This window comes from Kogia breviceps, chromosome 5 (assembly GCF_026419965.1).
Source record: "Kogia breviceps isolate mKogBre1 chromosome 5, mKogBre1 haplotype 1, whole genome shotgun sequence".
Lineage (NCBI taxonomy): Eukaryota > Metazoa > Chordata > Mammalia > Artiodactyla > Physeteridae > Kogia > Kogia breviceps.
Window position 1 is genome coordinate 82,972,166 of NC_081314.1, and position 18,273 is coordinate 82,990,438.

At 34.4% G+C, this 18,273-nt stretch overlaps 1 protein-coding gene across 2 annotated transcripts in view; it reads right to left on the bottom strand.

Annotated features, from left to right (window-relative positions):
* Positions 1 to 3,207: 3,207 nt before the first annotated feature.
* EAF2 (ELL associated factor 2) overlaps positions 3,208 to 18,273 on the bottom strand; it is a 50,012-nt gene continuing 34,946 nt past the window's right edge. Inside the window, exon 6 of one of the 2 annotated variants that reach the window (XM_059064120.2) lies at positions 3,208 to 3,650. In XM_059064120.2, the coding sequence (XP_058920103.1) occupies positions 3,604 to 3,650 (47 nt within the window). In that variant the 3' untranslated portion in view covers positions 3,208 to 3,603. Of the gene's footprint in view, positions 3,651 to 16,293; positions 16,372 to 18,273 lie in introns of those variants that run through there. The other variant, XM_067035353.1, reaches the window with a different exon arrangement.

Below are 18,273 nucleotides of genomic sequence, written 5' to 3' on the forward strand. Positions count from 1 at the left end.
GGTAATTCTTATAATAGGGATTTGATGAACACTGGTTTGAAATCCTTTTCCTAGTCTAGCCTGAAGAATATTACAGAAGAGCCTCCCAGCCTCCAAGACCTATTCTAGAGCCTTTTCTATCTTATCAATATGCCTCTTGTACACCATCATTTTTGCTAAGTTGAAATCAGATAGAAGGATAAAAGGGAAAAGATCAAAGAGAAAAGCAACTCCTGAATAGAAATGAGTACAAACTCTTGAAAGATAAAAAAAAAATAGAAAGAATCTAAAATATAAGTGATAAGAGTAAAAAATATTTGTGACCTCAGTGATTATGACAGGAGAGTGATATTTTACAATCATGTACAGAAAGGAGGCTGAAAATGACAGATACTAATATAGTCAGAGAGAAGAGGCAAATATGAAATTAAAAGAGAACATGTGTTTAGCAAGGTGTATGAATACAAAATCATCACATAGAAATAAATTGTATTTAAATATCAGCAAAAACAAATAGAAAAGGGAATTTAAAACATTATACCAGCTCTAATAGCATAAAAAATATCTAGGAATAAATCTATTGAAAGATGTCTAAGACATCAATACTAACCGCTCTAAAACATTATTGAAAGAAATTAAAGATCTAAATAAATGGAGAGACATACCATTCTCATGATTTGGAAGGCTCAGCAAAAATGTCAGTAATCCCCAAATCAATCTATAATTGCAACACAAAATCCAACAGGTTTTGTGAGTGAAGAAAATGACAAGTTGATTTTTAAAATCCACATAGAGATACAAAAAGCGAAGAATAGCAAAGGCAATCTTGAAGAAAAATAGTGGAGGATTTGCACTAACCAGTAGGAGACATATTATAAAGCTATAGTAATTATAACAGAGTGGAACAGACACAAAGATAGATAAAGCAACCAATGCAACAGAACAGAGTACAGAAAAAGACCCACACATATACTGAGGCATCAGTTATGACAAGCGTGACACTGCAGTGCAGTGGGGGAAATGATGGTGTTTTCAACTAAAAAAACACCATCTAGATACTCATATGGAAAAAAATATGTTTACCCATGTTTTTATGCATGGTGTAAATATATCTTACACCATGCATAAAAACCAATTCAATATAGATTACAGATCTAACTGTCAAAGTTTAAAAAATTAAAGCTTTTAGAGGAAAACATAAGAGAGCATCTTTACGACTGTGAATAAGCCAAGATTTCTTAAATAAGACATAAAATATGGTAACCATAAAAGAAAAAGAATTGATATATGGGACAGTATTAAAATCAATAACTTTTTTGTTCACCAAAAGATACTATTAAGAGTAAAAAGACAACTCACAAAGTGGGAGAAAATATTCATATTACATATATTGTCAAAGGATTTGTGTCCAGACTATATAAATCACTTCAAAAATCAATAAAAAGAGGTTCACATTCAGATTTTTTAAGTCTTTTACAATTATAAATAATACTGTAATAATAACCTTGCAAATAAGTCAAATGTATCTGTAGAATGAATTTCTAGAAGTGAGATTGCTGTGACAAAAATGTTTTTATAATTTTCAGAACTGCAGATTCATTCCCTTTTTTCTATTGAGTTGTTTGTCCCCTTCTTGTAAGTTTGTAAGATCTACCTTAATATCATTTATATTAAAGCTCTGCCACCCTCTATGTTGCAAATATTTTTTCTACTGATTTTGTTTGTGGACTTTTAAAATTAAACGTAACTTAAAAGGCACAAATCTTAAGTGTAAAACTCCACTATTTTTTACGTATGTGTAACTCACACAACCACCACCCAGGTAAGATTATATATATTTGTAATAAATATTTATTTATAATAAATATTGGGTTGGCCAAAAAGTTCGTTCAGATTTTTCCATACCATCTTACGGAAAAACCCAAATGAATTTTTTAGCCAACCCAATATAATAATATATATTATATATTATACTACTCCTACGAATTGAGTCAGTCCCTTTGAAGAAGGTTTCAACCTTTTTAGAATATATTTTTATAATATTTTTCCCATTCTTGAACTGGTAATTTTGATTTATCTCTTAATAAATTGGAAATTACTAAATTAATTATTACATGAATGATATGTGAATGATATAATTCCTGAATTCTGACATGTCTAAGAATGCCTTCTTGCCAAACTGTAGATGATATTTGATGAATACATAATTCATAGGTCACACTCATACCTTGTGCTGACACAGCTTTACTAACTTTAGAGTTTTAGTGTAGTGTTATGGAATAGTTCAAAGCCCACTGATTTTTGTTCCTTTGTAGCCAACTTACTTTTGCGCTTATATTATCATCAGTTAGTGGATAAATAAACTATGGTACATCCAAACAATGTAATAATATTATTCAGTGCTAAAAAGAAATGAACTATCAAGGCATGCAAAAGACATGGAGCAAACTTAAGTGCATATTACTGGGTGAAAGAAGCCAATCTGAAAGGGATGCATAATGTATTATTTCAATCACAAGATATTCTGGAAAAGGCAAAACTAAGGAGACAATAAAAAGATCACTGATTACCAGGGGTTGGGGTGTGGAGGAATGAATTGGCAGAGCACAGGATTTTTAAGGCAGTGAAACTATCCTGTATGATACTACAGTGGTGGATAAATGTCATTGTACATTTGTTAACACCCATAGAACGTACAACACAAAGCGTGAACTCTAATGTAAACTATGGACTTTGGGTGATGGTGTGTAAATGTAGGTTCATCAGTTATACAAAAAAAAAAGGCACCACTCTGGGGCAGGATGGTCATAGTTGGGGAGGTTGTGCATGTGTGGGAACAGGGAATATATGAGAATTCTCTGTACTTTCTGCTCAATTTTACTGTGAAACTAAAACTGCTCTTAAAAATAAAGTTTATTAATTAAAAAAAAAAAGAACTTGCTGCTGGTTAGTGCCTCTCAACTATAATATTTATCATTTCCCCCAAATGCAAAAATGTTATAGGTATAAATATTATTTATCTCATTAACATAAATGCTTAGTTTTAGTCTCAAAAGCAAAATAAGAAAATGATTAAAAAGTATCAGAGATAAGAGAACATGATAAAATGTGTGAGAGATAAGAGAACAACTGTTTCATTAAAACAATTACTTAGCTTCACCTTTACCCTAAATTTTAGCTTAATTTTCAACCAAAATTTAAGGAATATCAGATAGAAAGGCTCAGAGATGTAATTAAAACCAGGACATTTATTATAAATCAACAGTTTTGCCATTCACAATTGAAAACAGCAGTGTGGTAAAACAGAACACTGAACCGGAACTTCAGAACACCTGATCTGCCACTTGTTAACAATATGTGGTCAAGTAACCTAACCTCTGAAGTTTGTTTTCTCATCTGTAAAACTTCCTAGGAGTTTTGTTAAGATTAAATGAAAACACATGAAAATGCTGGTACCCATGAAAGGTAAAAAATGTAGCATCAACTGAAAATTCTGAATCAGATTAAATTTCTCTTATCATCAAAGTTAAGATACATTTTCCTCAATCTTAGGAATTTTTATTCCTAATATAAAATAAATTATCACATGTCTTATAAACTTTATACTTATGGCTGAATATTTCTTCAGTCATCACTGTCACTTCCTGATTCACTCAGCTGCAAATCATTTCCTAAAATAAAAAAAGGAAAACTGTAGTAATTGAATATTTAATATTTTAATAGTTAATATTTTTGGATACCATAGATGTTTTACAAAATATAACCCCAAGGTGATTCTGTTTAGTCATCATTATGTCTTTAAATTATAGGATAAGCAATCTGATTATTAGTCACATCAGTAGCAACTCAAAGAATTAATATTACCTGTAAAGAAAAAATAAACCACCAATCTTCAGCATAGTTTTAGTATCACTTGGCATCTATTGATATTTTAGTCTTCCTTCACATACCAACATCACCCTTCTTTTATACCACTGATTTAATTACATCAGGAAATGAGGAGAAAATGTGGTTCAGAAGATCAGACTATTTTGAAGAGTGAAAAAACGTATAATTTTTTATTTCAAATTCAGTCAAAGTCATTAAGTAGTATATGTTAAGAGTACCTCATCATTGATTCTTTTGTAATTCATCCATGTTCTTACAGTGATGGAACTTACATTCCAGTGGGGGAGACAGACAATAAACAAATATATAATGTAATATTTATCCTAAGTAGGGATAAACATTACATTATTTAGATGGGTCTGGGGAGAGTGGTTGAGAGATGCTATTTTAAATAGGGTAGTTAGGAATGCCTCCTCAAGGTGGGACATTAGAACAGAGATCCAAATGTAGAGAGACAGTAATGAAAATACAGAGGTGGGGGAAAATGTCCAGGATCAGGAAAAAGCAAATACAAATGCCCCAAGGCAGAAGCATGCTTCTTGTGTTCTCTGACAGCAAGAACACCCCTGTGGCTGGAGTGGAATGAATGAGGAAGAGAATGTAGGGAAATAGGTCAGAAAGATATCCAGAAGACCATGGTGTGTAGATCATGGAAAAAACTTTACATTTTGTTTAAAATGTAATGGGAATTCAATTCACTGGAAAATTTTAAACAGGCAACTGACTTGAACACTATTGTATATCAGTGAATAGACTATAATGGTGTGGAGGAAACATGGAATCAGGGAGAAGATTTATGAGTTTATGCAGTTTCTCATGTAAGATATAATATCAGCTTTGAGAAAGACCAATACTGTATGACTTCACTTATATGTGGAATCTAAAAAACAAAACAAATGAACATATAAAAAGGAACAGAGTGACAAATACAGGGAACAAAACAGGTGCCAGAGGGGAGGTGGGTAGGGTGAGGAGAGAAATAGGTGAGGTACAAACTTTCAGTTATAAAATAGTGACAAGTATGAAATGTACATTGTGGGGAGTATAATCAGTAACTATGTAGTATCTTTGTATGGTGACAGATGGCAACTAGACTTATGGTAATCGCTTTGAAATGTACAGAAATAGCAAATCACTATGCTGTGTACCAAGAACTAATGCTGTAGGTCAATTATACTTCAAAAACAAAAAAACTCAGAGAAAAAGATCAGATCTGTGGCTACCATGAGTGGGGGGTTAGGGGGAGGGGAAATTAGGTAAAAGGCAGTCAAAAGGTACAAACTTCCAGCTATAAGATAAATACTAGGGATGTAATGTATAATATGATAAAAATAATTAACACTTGTATGTTATATATGAAAGTTGTTAAGAGAGTAAATCCTAAGAGTTCTTGTTGCAAGGAAAAAATACTTTTCCTATTTCTTTAATGTTTTATGTATATGAGATGATGGATAGTCGCTAAACCTATAGTGGCAATCATTTCAGAATGTATCTAGTTAAACAATTGTACACTTTAAAATTTTACAGTGCTGTATGTTAATTATATCTCAATAAAACTGGGGAAAAAAGAAGTAATATTGGCTTAGACTCAGGTGGTTCAGGTGAAGGTGGTGCTAAGTGGTCAGATTTATAATTTGCTTTGAAGATAGAGCTTACAGGACTATCAACAGTACTGGACTTAGTGCATGAGAGAAAGAGAAAAATGAAGGATGACCCCCAAGATTTCTGGTCTAAACAACTGGATAAATGGGTGGTATCAATTAGTGACATGAGAAAAACCAGAGGAACAAGATTGTGTAAAAAAAACCCACAAGTTCAATTTTTAAAAAGGTACATTTGAAATACCTAGAAATATTCAGGTATATATGGTATAGGCAATTGGATATACAAGTCTGAAGCCCAGGGTAGAGGCTACAGCTGCAAAAGATTTGGGAGTCATTTATTACAGGGGGTTTATTTGAAGCTATAGGATTGGATAAATCTTTTGGGTGGTAAATTACAATGGTTAACAAACTCTTATATTCTTAAACTACTCCACAATCAACAAAAGCTGGCGTATTTTGAAGTTAATATCCAATTTATGATGAGTACTTTTTAGGCCATATATAAGCTGTTGTAAGATAACCTCAGTCCACTGCATGAACTCCAGAACTAATTACATCACTTGATAAAGAAATTTGCTAAAGCTTCATTTGTGCATCGGGTTCACATGACCATTTTCTTATTTTCAAGGCTTAAGTTTCTACTTATTATACAACTATTGTATGGCATAAGAATGTTTATCTTGATGTGATGACTGTAAAATGAGTTTCTCAAGTGACACAAACCCAAATGTCCTGAGTTCTGTTTTTCTTAATAGACTTCACACTACGGAGGTTATAAGCACAGCATTACCATGCTGTTGGTTGAAATGTTCAGGGTTTTTTTTTTGTTGTTGTTGTTTTTTGCGGTACGCAGGCCTCTCACTGTTGTGGCCTCTCCCGTTGCGGAGCACAGGCTCCGGATGCGCAGGCTCAGCGGCCATGGCTCACGGGCCTAGCCGCCCCGCGGCATGTGGGATCTTCCCAGACCAGGGCATGAACCCGTGTCCCGTGCATCGGTAGGCAGACTCTCAACGACTGCACCACCAGGGAAACCCCGAAATGTTCAGTTTTGAAGATATGAGATTAAACATTGAATATGAGATGCTTAGTAAATATGTTTTCAATCAAAATGGTAACTATGACTTGGAAAAAAGAGTATACCCATAGCAAATGCATTCAGATACCTAAACCAATGTTTCTCAATGAGAGCAATACTGCCCCCTAGGAGATGTTACAGAAATGTACGTGAGGGGTCGCTTGTCCCAGTGATTTGCAGATTGCTAGTGGCATTTAGTGAACAGGGAACTTAGGAATCTTAAATGTCTTGTAATGCAAGGACCAGTCGTAAACAATAAAGAACCCTTCTACATTCTGTAAAACTTTTGAAAGTCCAGTGGGATACTCATGTACTTGAGAGATCTGTTTATAATTTTAAGGCCAGAACTAATTGCATTTTTATAAACTAAAAGTATCCTTTTGTACAGATATAAAATTCTCTGAAATTTACAAGGATGCAACTATCATGTAAACTGGAGGAAGACTTTACTTTTTTTTTTGAGAACTTTACAAAGATTTTTTTTTTTTTTTTTTTTTTTTTGCGGTACGCGGGCCTCTCACTACTGTGGCCTCTCCCGTTGCAGAGCACAGGCTCCGGACGCGCAGGCTCAGCGGCCACGGCTCACGGGCCCAGCCGCTCCGCAGCACGTGGGATCTTCCCGGACCGGGGCACGAACCCGTGTCCCCTGCATCGGCAGGCGGACTCCCAGCCACGGCGCCACCATGGAAGCCCCACTTTACAAAGATTTTAAAAAATTGTTTCTGAAAACACAGTGATATGTTGCTCAAAGCCAATGTTGCTCATTGGCTTTGGGTCCGCAATACAGCACCTCAAAACTTATCTGTGTACGCAATTCTATGAATATGTATGTATATACCTTTCCAGTCCTTATTTTAACAAGATAAATAAAAAGAAAAATTATTGGCATGAGTTGAATATTGCCTTGCTTCCCTTAATTCCAAATATATTCATTAAAAGTAAGTGCAAACATATGGCACTTTGTTATGTTTTCTCACCAGGCCTGAACATTCACAAAGTAGAATATATATTACTTTACTATAAACTATTTTTATTTTGTCTTAATATTACATTAATTGTTTTCAAAGATGTATGTATCTAGATGATATTAAGCTATGAAATTCATCTCAGAATAGTAAAGGGGACTTAAATAAATATATGTTATAAAAGAGGGTGTTGAGTCTGCTAAAGTTGAAAATGGGATGATTGCAGTAACAATAAAAAAGGGTTTATTTCCTCTTAGGAAACTTAAAGTTTGGATAAAATTGCATATCAAACAAAGAAATTCACTATTTTTAAAAAAGAAATTCCAAGTGGCTACTACTTGTATAACAAGATTGCTGCTGATTTATCCATACCATTTTTGCATCCAAAATATTTCTAAATTCTTTGACTATTTCTATAGTTTGTGGATTCCTTTGGATTTTCTATGTAGACAATTACATTGTCTACAAATAAGGATAATTTTATTTCATGTTTCCGATTTTTATTTTCATTTCTTTTACTTGTTTTACTGCATTTTCTAGAACCTTCAGTACAATGTTGAATAGAAATCATAATATTAGTCCTCCTTGTCTTCTTCCTGACTTTAATGGAAATGCTTCTGGAGTCTCTATTAGTATAATGTTGGCAGTAGTTTTGTTCTTTGTGATTAACTTTTATAACTTTAAGGAAATTCCCTTATATTCAATCTTCAGTATAAGTTTTAAAATTAATAAATACTGACTGTTGTCAAATTCAAATTTGTTGAAATGATCATATGGCTTTATTCCTATAATTTGTTAATGTGGTAAATTATATTGATATCATTCCAGATATTGAACATTTCCTACATTTCTGTGATGAGCTTTACTTGGTCATGATTTAGCTTGCTTGTTTTAAGTACAGTGGTTATTCAATATGCTAATATCTTATTTAGTAATTTTACATCCATGTTCTTAAGTGAAATTGGTCTATAATGCTTTTTGTCTTGTTCCTGTTCAGTTTTGATATTGAGATTACCTTAGAATTATAAACAAATTGGGTTGCTTCCCCTACTCATCTATTCTCTGAAACAGCTTGTAGAAGATAAGAATTGTTCCTTGAAAATCTGCTAAAATTCATCTGTAAAATTATCTTCAATTTTCTAGCATCTTGGGGATATGGAGACAGGATGAAGGAGGAAGAGATGTTAATTGTTAATGGTTTCTTCAGACTTTCCACTTCTTTTTGAGTCAGATTTGGTAAATTATACTTTTTTCCTAGAAAATCATCCATTTTTATGCCAAATTTACTGGGATAAAATTTTTGTAAAGTTTTCATAATTAAAAAAATTAAAACATACTATAATTTTAACTACTTTTTCATTCCTAATACTGTGTTTTACTCTTTTTTTTTCTTCATCAGCCCTAGTTACAGGTTGGTCTTCTTATAAGTTTTCAAAGAAATAACTTTTAGTCTTGTTGATCCTCTAATGTTTCTTTGCTATCAATTATACTAATTTCAATTCTAATCTATAATACTTTCTTTCCCTGCTTTAAGATCTTATTGTTCTTCTAGTTCCTAAAGGTGAAACTTTCATGCATTTATTTTCAATTTTTTAAAAATAAGAACATTTTGGGCTTCCCTGGTGGTGCAGTGGTTGAGAATCCACCTGCCGATGCAGGGGACACGGGTTCGTGTCCCGGTCCAGGAGGACCCCACATGCTGCGGAGCGGCTGGGCCTGTGAGCCATGGCCACTGAGCCTGCGCGTCCGGAGCCTGTGCTCTGCAACGGGAGAGGCCACAACAGTAAGAGGCCCGCGTACCACAAAAAAAAAAAAAAAAAAGAACATTTTGAGGCTACAAATTTCCCTCTATCATTTTGGTTGCACCCCAAAATTGTTGAGATATTTCTGATATTGCTTAATTATAAATATTTTATAATTTCATTGTAATTTCCTTTTAACGTGTAAGTCACTAGGTATGTGCTCCAAAGTCTAAGCGTGTATTTTAAACTATTTTTTATTTATTTTTATTCTCATTGTTTTATAGTCAGTCATGTGATATGATCAATAAAATATGAATTCTTTTAAATGTATTATTTCATTTGTCCTAGTAGAAAGTAATTTCCATAAATGGTTTATATTTATATTATTAAAAGAATGCCTGCTTCTCATTTTTAGATTGTAAGATTCTATGTATTTACTGTTAGAATGGGCATGTTCAGCCTCCCAAGGCAATAGAAATAAAAACAAAAACAAATGGGAGCTAATCAAACTTACAAGCTTTTGCACAGCAAAAGAAACCATAAACAAAACAAAAAGAAAACCCACAGAATGGGAGAAAATATTTGCAAATGATGCGACTGACAAGGGCTTAATTTCCAAAATATACAAACAGCTCATATGACTGGCAAGGGCTTAATCTCCAAAACATACAAACAGCTCATACAACTTGGCAACAAAAAAAACAAACAACCCAATAAAAAAATGGGCAGAAGACCTAAGGAGACATTTCTCCAAAGAAGAAATACAAATGGCTAATAGGCACATGAAAAGATGCTCAACACCACTAATTACTAGAGAAATGCAAATCAAAACTATAATGAGGTAACACTTCTCACTGGTCAGGATGGTCATCACTAAAAAGTCTGCAAATAAAAAATGCTGGAGAGGGTGTGGAGAAAAGGGAACCCTTCTACACTGTTGGTGGGAATGTAAGTTAGTATAGCTATTGTGGAAAACAGTATGGAGGTTCCTCGGAAAACTAAAAATATAACTACCATATGATCCAGCAATCCCACTCCTGGGCATATATCCAGACAAAACTATAATTCAGAAATATGCATGCACCCCTATGTTCATAGCAGCACTATTCACAATAGCCAAGACATGGAAACAACCTAAATGCCCATCTACAGATGAATGGATAAAAAAGATGTGGTACATATATACAATGGAATACTACTCAGTCATAGAAAAGAACGAAATAATGCCATTTGCAGCAACATGGAAGCAACTAGAGATTATCATACTAAGTGAAGTAAGTCAGAAAGAGAAAGACAAATACCATATGAAATCACTTATATGTGGAATCTAAAAGATGACACAAATGAACCTATCTATGAAACAGAAACAGAATCAGGTACAGAGAATAGACTGGTGGCTGCCAAGGGGGAGGGTGGTAGAAGAGGGTTGGATTGGGAGTTTGGGATTAGCAGATGGAAACTGGTATATACATAATGGGTAAACAACAAGGTCCTACTGTACAGCACAGGGAACTATATTCAATATCCTGTGATAATGGAAAAGAATATGAAAAAGAATGTATATAAATATAAATATATATATATATAACTGAGTCACTTTGCTTTATAGCAGTAATTAACACAACACTGTAATTCAACTATACTGCAATAAAAATAAATTTTTAAAAAGGTATAAAAAAGAAAAAATAAATGTGGATACAGACACACAGAGAAGGAAGACAGAGGCCAAGTTTGGAGCACTGTGTCTACAAGCCAAGGAACACCAAGGACTGCCAGCAACCACCAGAAGCTAAGAGAGTCACAAAACAGATTCTTTTTCAGGTCCTCCAGAAGAAATCAACCCTGCTGACACTTTCATTTTAACTCCTGGACTCTGGAACTGTGAGAGAATACATTTCTGTTGTTTTAAATCACCTAGTTTGTGATATTTCTTAGCATCCCTAGAAAAATATCAGTGTAGTTCCTTCCATTTGTTTGTGCTCTTGCAAAAAGTAAACTGCTTCCTATGACCAATTTTAATTTACATAAATGACAGTGCTGTGGACCAAAAAAAAAGAGAGAGAATTTATTATATTAAAAAAAAGGGCATGTTAATTGTGTTGTTCAAAGATTTTATATCCTTACTAAATTCTGTATCCTTGATTACAGATACATTAAATCTACCATTACAACAGACGTGTCAATTTCCCCTACTTCTGTCAATTTTTGTTTTATATATACAAATACACAAATGTAACTACATTTCTTAATATGTAGTTACATACATTGTGAAGGTATATTATTATGGGCATACAAGTTCATTACTGTTTATCCTCCTAGTATTTGTCATTATTTGGCCATTAAAGAAATCAGATGCTATAATTTCACCTCTCAAGTTATAAAAAATAGCACTAAATACATAAATAACTGGAAGTTCAAAAGACCTTTCCTAGTCACTAATTAACACATAGTTTTACACTACCATAACCATAATCACAGTTTTACTCTACCACCCATGCTTGGCTCCTCCCTTATTTACTTCTGTTATTAAGTTAGAGCAAGTCGGTCTTTCCTAAATATTTACTTCACCATTAAAATTAACACAGTGAGATTAGTTTTAAATATACAGAAAGTCCCATTCTCCCCGAGATATCAACCTGCATGCCTTTATTAAAAAGAATTTACTGAGCATCTACTATGTATCAGGTAACGTGTCAGGTGCTAGTATTCAGTGATAAGCAAAATAAGCAAGATCAATGCCCTCCTGGAGCTTATACTTTAGAAGACAACAAATCAAAGAAATATAAATTTATAAATGATAATTGATATGAAGAAGATATTGCTCTGAAGGTCTATAACAAGGGGGATTTGATCTTTTCAGAAAGGTCAAGAAAGGCTTTCTTGATAAAGTATATAAAAAAACTACAATCTAAAGGAGAAAAAGTTAACTACATGAAAAGAAAGAACTATTTCTAGCTGAACGGACAGTATGGGTATAGTCCCTGAGGTAGGCAAAAGTATTTGAGTATGGTGACAAAAAGAAGGAAAATGTTGCTAGAACAGAAAGGGCAAGACTCTTACGTTAAAATGTTTTGTCTCTATCCTGAAAGAAATTATAAGCTATTGTAAAGTAAAGTTTAAAGTAGGAGAGACAAATAATACTTGAATTATGAAAAGATCAACATGGCCACAATGTACTAAGTGGATCAAAAATGGGTTTGAGTAGATAAGTGGTGAACCAGTTAGGAAGTCATTGCATTGTTAAAGCAAGAAACAATGGTAAGTTTAACTTCAGTGATAGTGGTGGAGATGCAGAAAAGCAGATGACTTTGAGATTAAGGAGGTAATATAAACAGGACTTGGTGAAGGTGAAGGATTGACTACACTGTAAAGAGGGAGAGAAACTCAACCCTAGAATACAATCACTTCTGGTTTGCATAATTAGATGACTCCTGTCTTTCACTAGGAAGAAACATAGTGAAAGATTATAAATTGGTTTTGGACAAAGTGAATTTGAAATGCCTTTTAATATGAGATGTGTTGGACTTATGTGTCTAGAGCTCAGAGGTGTGGGTCAGAGATGCAAATTTACAAGTTATCTATATATAAGTATTGACTGCAACAGAAATATGGAGATTATCTGCAGAAAGAATACAGAATAAAACAAAAAAAGGACCTAGAATTAAGCCTTGCAGCCCAGCTCTAATGACTGAGTAAAAGATTATAAACTAGCAAAGAAGAGACAGAAAAGTATCCACAAAGGTAGGAGAGGGCTTCCCTGGTGGTGCAGTGGTTGAGAGTCCGCCTGCCGATGCAGGGGACATGGGTTTGTGCCCCGGTCCAGGAGGATCCCACATGCCGCAGAGCGGCTGGCCCCGTGAGCCATGGCCACTGAGCCTGCGCATCTGGAGCCTGTGCCCGGCAACGGGAGAGGCCACAACAGTGAGAGGCCCGTGTACCGCAAAAAAAAAAAAAAAAAAAAAAAAAAGGTAGGAGAAAAGCCAATAGGACGTTATGTTACAGAGTCAAAAGGAAATGAATAATTCAATAAAAAGGTAATGGTTGAGGTGGCAGACAGGAGAAGCAAGAAGAACTACAATTCTGCAGCCTGTGGAACGAAAACCACATTGACAGAAAGATAGACAAAATGAAAAGGAAGAGGACTATCTATGTACCAGATAAAGGAACAAGATAAAACCCCAGAAAAACAACTAAATGAAGTGGAGATAGGCAACTTTCCAGAAAAAGAATTCAGAATAATGATAGTGAAGATGATCCAGGACCTCAGAAAAAGAATGGAGGTAAAGATCAAGAAGATGCAAGAAATGTTTAACATAGACCTAGAAGAATTACAGAACAAAACACCTAGAAAAATTAAAGAACAAATAAAAAGAGATGAACAATACTATAACTGATATGAAAAATCCACTAGAAGCAATCAATAGCAGAATAACTGAGGCAGAAGAATGGATAAGTGACCTGGAAAACAAAATGGTGGAATTCACAGCTGTGGAACAAAATAAAGAAAAAATAATGAAAATAAATGAAGACAGCCTAAGAGACTTCTGGGACAACATTAAATGCAACAACATTAAGATTATAGGGGTTGCAGAAGGAGACAAGAGAGAGAAAGGACTCGAGAAAATATCTGACGAGATTATAGTTGAAAACTTCCTTAACATGGGAAAGGAAATAACCACCCAAGTCCAGGAAGTGCAGAGAGTCCCAGGCAGGATAAACCCAAGGAGAAACACACCATGAAACAGAGTAATCAAAATGACAAAAATTAAAGACAAAGAAAAATTATTGAAAGCAACAAGGGGAAAACTACAATAACATACAAGGGAACTCCCATAAGGTTAACAGCTGACTTCTCAGCAGAAACTCTACTAGCTAGAAGGGAGTGGCATGATATATTTAAAGTGATGAAAGGAAAGAATCTACAACCAAGATTACTTTACCAGGCAAGAATCTCATTCAGATTCGACACAGAAATCAAAAGGTTTACAGACAAGCAAACACTAATAGAATTCAGCACCATCAAACCAGCTCTACAACAAATGCTAAAGGAACGTTTCTAAGTGGGAAACACAAGAGAAGAAACGGATGTACAAAAACAAACCCATAACCATGAAGAAAATGGTAACAGGAACATACATATCGATAATTACCTTAAACGTGAATGACTTAAATGCTCCAACCAAAAGACACAGGCTCACTGAATGGATACAAAAACAAGACCTGTATATATGCTGTCTACAAGAGACCTACTTCAGACCTAGGGACACATACAGACTGAAAGTGAGGGGATGGAAAAAGATATTCCATGCAAATGGAAATCAAAAGAAAGGTGTAGTTGCAATAGTCATATCAGATAAAATAGACTTTAAAATAAAGAATGTTACAAGAGACAAGGAAGGACCCTACATAATGATCAAGGGATCAATCCAAGAAGAAGATATAACAATTATAAATACATATACATCCAACATAACCTCAATACATATAGCGACTGCTAACAGCTATAAAAGAGGAAACTGACAGTAACACAATAATAGTGGGGGATTTTAACACCTCACTTACACCAATGGACTGATTCTCCAGACAGAAAATTAATACGGAAACACAAGCTTTAAATGACACAACAGACCAGATAGATTTAATTGATATTTACAGGACATTCCATCCAAAAACAGTAGATTACACTTTCTTCTCAAGTGCACATGGAACATTCTCCAGGATAGAACATATCTTGGGTCAAAAGTCAAGCCTCAGTAAATTTAAGAAAATTGAAATCATAACAAAGCATCTTTTCTGACCACAACGCTATGAGATTAGAAATCAATCACATGGAAAAAAATGTAAAAAAAACAAACTCATGGAGGCTAAACAATACATTACTAAATAACCAAGAGATCACTGAAGAAATCAAAGAGGAAATAAAAAAATATCTAGAGACAAATAACAATGAAAACATGATGATCCAAAACCTATGGGAGGCAGCAAAAGCAGTTCTAAGAGGGAAGTTTATAGCAATACAATCCTACCTCAAGAAACAAGAAAAATCTCAAATAAACAATCTAACTTCACACCTAAAGGAACTAGAGAAAGAAGAACAAATACAACCCAAAGTTAGTAGAAGGAAAGAAATCATAAAGATCAGAGAAGAAATAAATGAAATAGACAACAAAGAAAACAATAGCAAATATCAATAAAACTACAAGCTGGTTCTTTGAAAAGACAAGCAAAACTGATAAACCTTTAGCAGACTCATCAAGAAAAAGAGGGAGAGGACTCAAATCAATATAATTGGAAATGAAAAAGGAAAAGTTACAATGGACACCGCAGAAATACAAAGCATCATAAGAGACTACAACAAGCAACTCTATGCCAATAAAATGGACAACCTGGAAGAAATGGACAAACTCCTAGAAAGGTATAACCTTCCTAGACTGAACTAGGAAGAAACAGAAACTATGAATAGACCAATCACAAGTAGTGAAATTGAAACTGTGATTAAAAATCTTCCAACAAACAAAAGTCCAGGACCAGAAGGCTTCACAGGTGAATTCTATCAAACATTTAGAGAAGAGCTAACACCCATCCTTCTCAAACTCTTCCAAAAAATTGCAGAGGAAGGAACACTCCCAAATTCATTCTACGAGGCCACCATCAACCTTGATACCAAAAACAGACAAAGATACTACAAAAAAAGAAAATAACAGACCACTATCACTAATGAATATAGACGCAAAAATCCTCAACAAAATACTAGCAAACAGAATCCAACAACACATTAAAAGGATCATACACCATGATCAAGTGAGGTTGATCCAGGGATGCAAGGAATCTTCAATATATGCAAATCAATCAATGTGATACATCATATTAACAAATTGAAGAATAAAAACCATATGATCATCTCAATAGATGCAGAAAAAGCTTTTGACAAAATTCAACACCCATTTATGATAAAAACTCTCCAGAAAGTGGGCATAGAGGGAACCTACCTCAACATAATAAAGGCCACAGCAACATCATTCTCAATGGTGAAAAAACTGAAAGCATTTCCTCTTAGATCAGGAACAAGACAAGGATGTTCACTCTCACCACTATTATTCAACATAGTTTTGGAAGTCCTAGCCATGGCAATCAGAGAAAAAAAGAAATAAAAGGAACACAAATTGAAAAAGAAGAAGTAAAACTGTCACTGTTTGCAGATGACATGATACTATACATAGAGAATTCTAAAGATGCCACCAGTAAACTACTAGAACTAATCAATGAATTTGGTAAAGTTGCAGGATACAAAATTAATGCACAGAAATCTCTTGCATTCCTATATACTAATGATGAAAAATCTGAAAGAGAAATTAAGGAAACACTCCCATTTACCACTGCAACAAAAGGAATAAAATACCTAGGAATAAACCTACCTAAGGAGGTAAAAGACCTGTACTCAGAAAACTATAAGACACTGATGAAAGCAATCAAAGATGACACAAACAGATGGAGAGATATACCATATTCTTGGATTAGAAGAATCAATATTATGAAAATGACTCTACTACCCAAAGCAATCTACAGATTCAGTGCAATCCCTATCAAATTACCAATGGCATTCTTTACAGAACTAGAACAAAAAATCTTAAAATTTGTATGGAGACACAAAAGACCCTGAATAGCCAAAGCAACATTGAGAAAGAAAAACGGAGCTGGAGGAATCAGACTCCCTGACTTCAGACTATACTACAAAGCTACAGTAATCAAGACAATATGGTACTGGCACAAAAACAGGAATATAGATCAATGGAACAGGATAGAAAGCCCAGAGATAAACCCACACACCTATGGTCAACTAATCTATGACAAAGGAGGCAAGGATATACGATGGAGAAAAGACAGTCTCTTCAATAAGTGGTGCTGGGAAAACTGGACAGCTACATGTAAAAGAATGAAATGAGAACATTCCCTAACACCATACACAAAATAAACTCCAAATGGATTAAAGACCTAAATGTAAGACCAGACACTATAAAACTCTTAGAGGAAAACATAGGCAGAACACTCTTTGATATAAATCACAGCAAGACGTTTTTTGACCCACCTCCTAGAGTAATGGAAATAAAAACAAAAATAAACAAATGGGACCTAATGAAACTTGAAAGCTTTTGCATAGCAAAGGAAACTATAAACAAAACGAAAGGACAACCCTCAGAATGGGAGAAAATATTTGCAAACCAATAAACGGACAAGGGGTTAATCTCCAAAATATATAAACAGCTCATGCAGCTCAATATTAAAAAAAAACAACCCAATGAAAAAAATGTGCAGAAGACCTAAATAGATATTTCTCCAAAGAAGACATACAGATGGCCAAGAGGCACATGAAAAGCTGCTCAACATCACTATCAGAGAAATGCAAATCAAAACTACAATGAGATATCACCTCACACTGGTTAGAATGGGCATCATCAGAAAATCTACAAACAACAAATGATGGAGAGGGTGTGGAGAAAAGGGAACCCTTTTGCACTCTTGGTGGGAATGTATATTGATACAGCCACTATGGAAAACAGTATGGAGGTTCCTTAAAAAACTAAAAATAGAATTACCATATGACCCAGCAATCCCACTACTGGGCATATACCCAGAGAAAACCATAATTCAAAAAGACATATGCACCCCAATGTTCATTGCAGCACTATTTACAATAGCCAGGTCATGGAAGCAACCTAAATGCCCACTGACAGACGAATGGATAAAGAAGATGTGGTACATATATACAATAGAATATTACTCAGACATAAAAAGGAACGAAATTGGGTCATTTGTAGAGACGTGGATGGAACTAGAAATTGTCATACAGAGTGTAGTAAGTCAGAAAGAGAAAAACAAATATCGTATATTGACACATATATGTGGAATCTAGAAAAATGGTACAGATGATCCAGTTTGCAAGGCAGAAATAGACACAGATTTAGAGAGCAAACATGGACACCAAGGGGAGGAAGTGGGGGGGGGGGATGCTGGTGGGATGA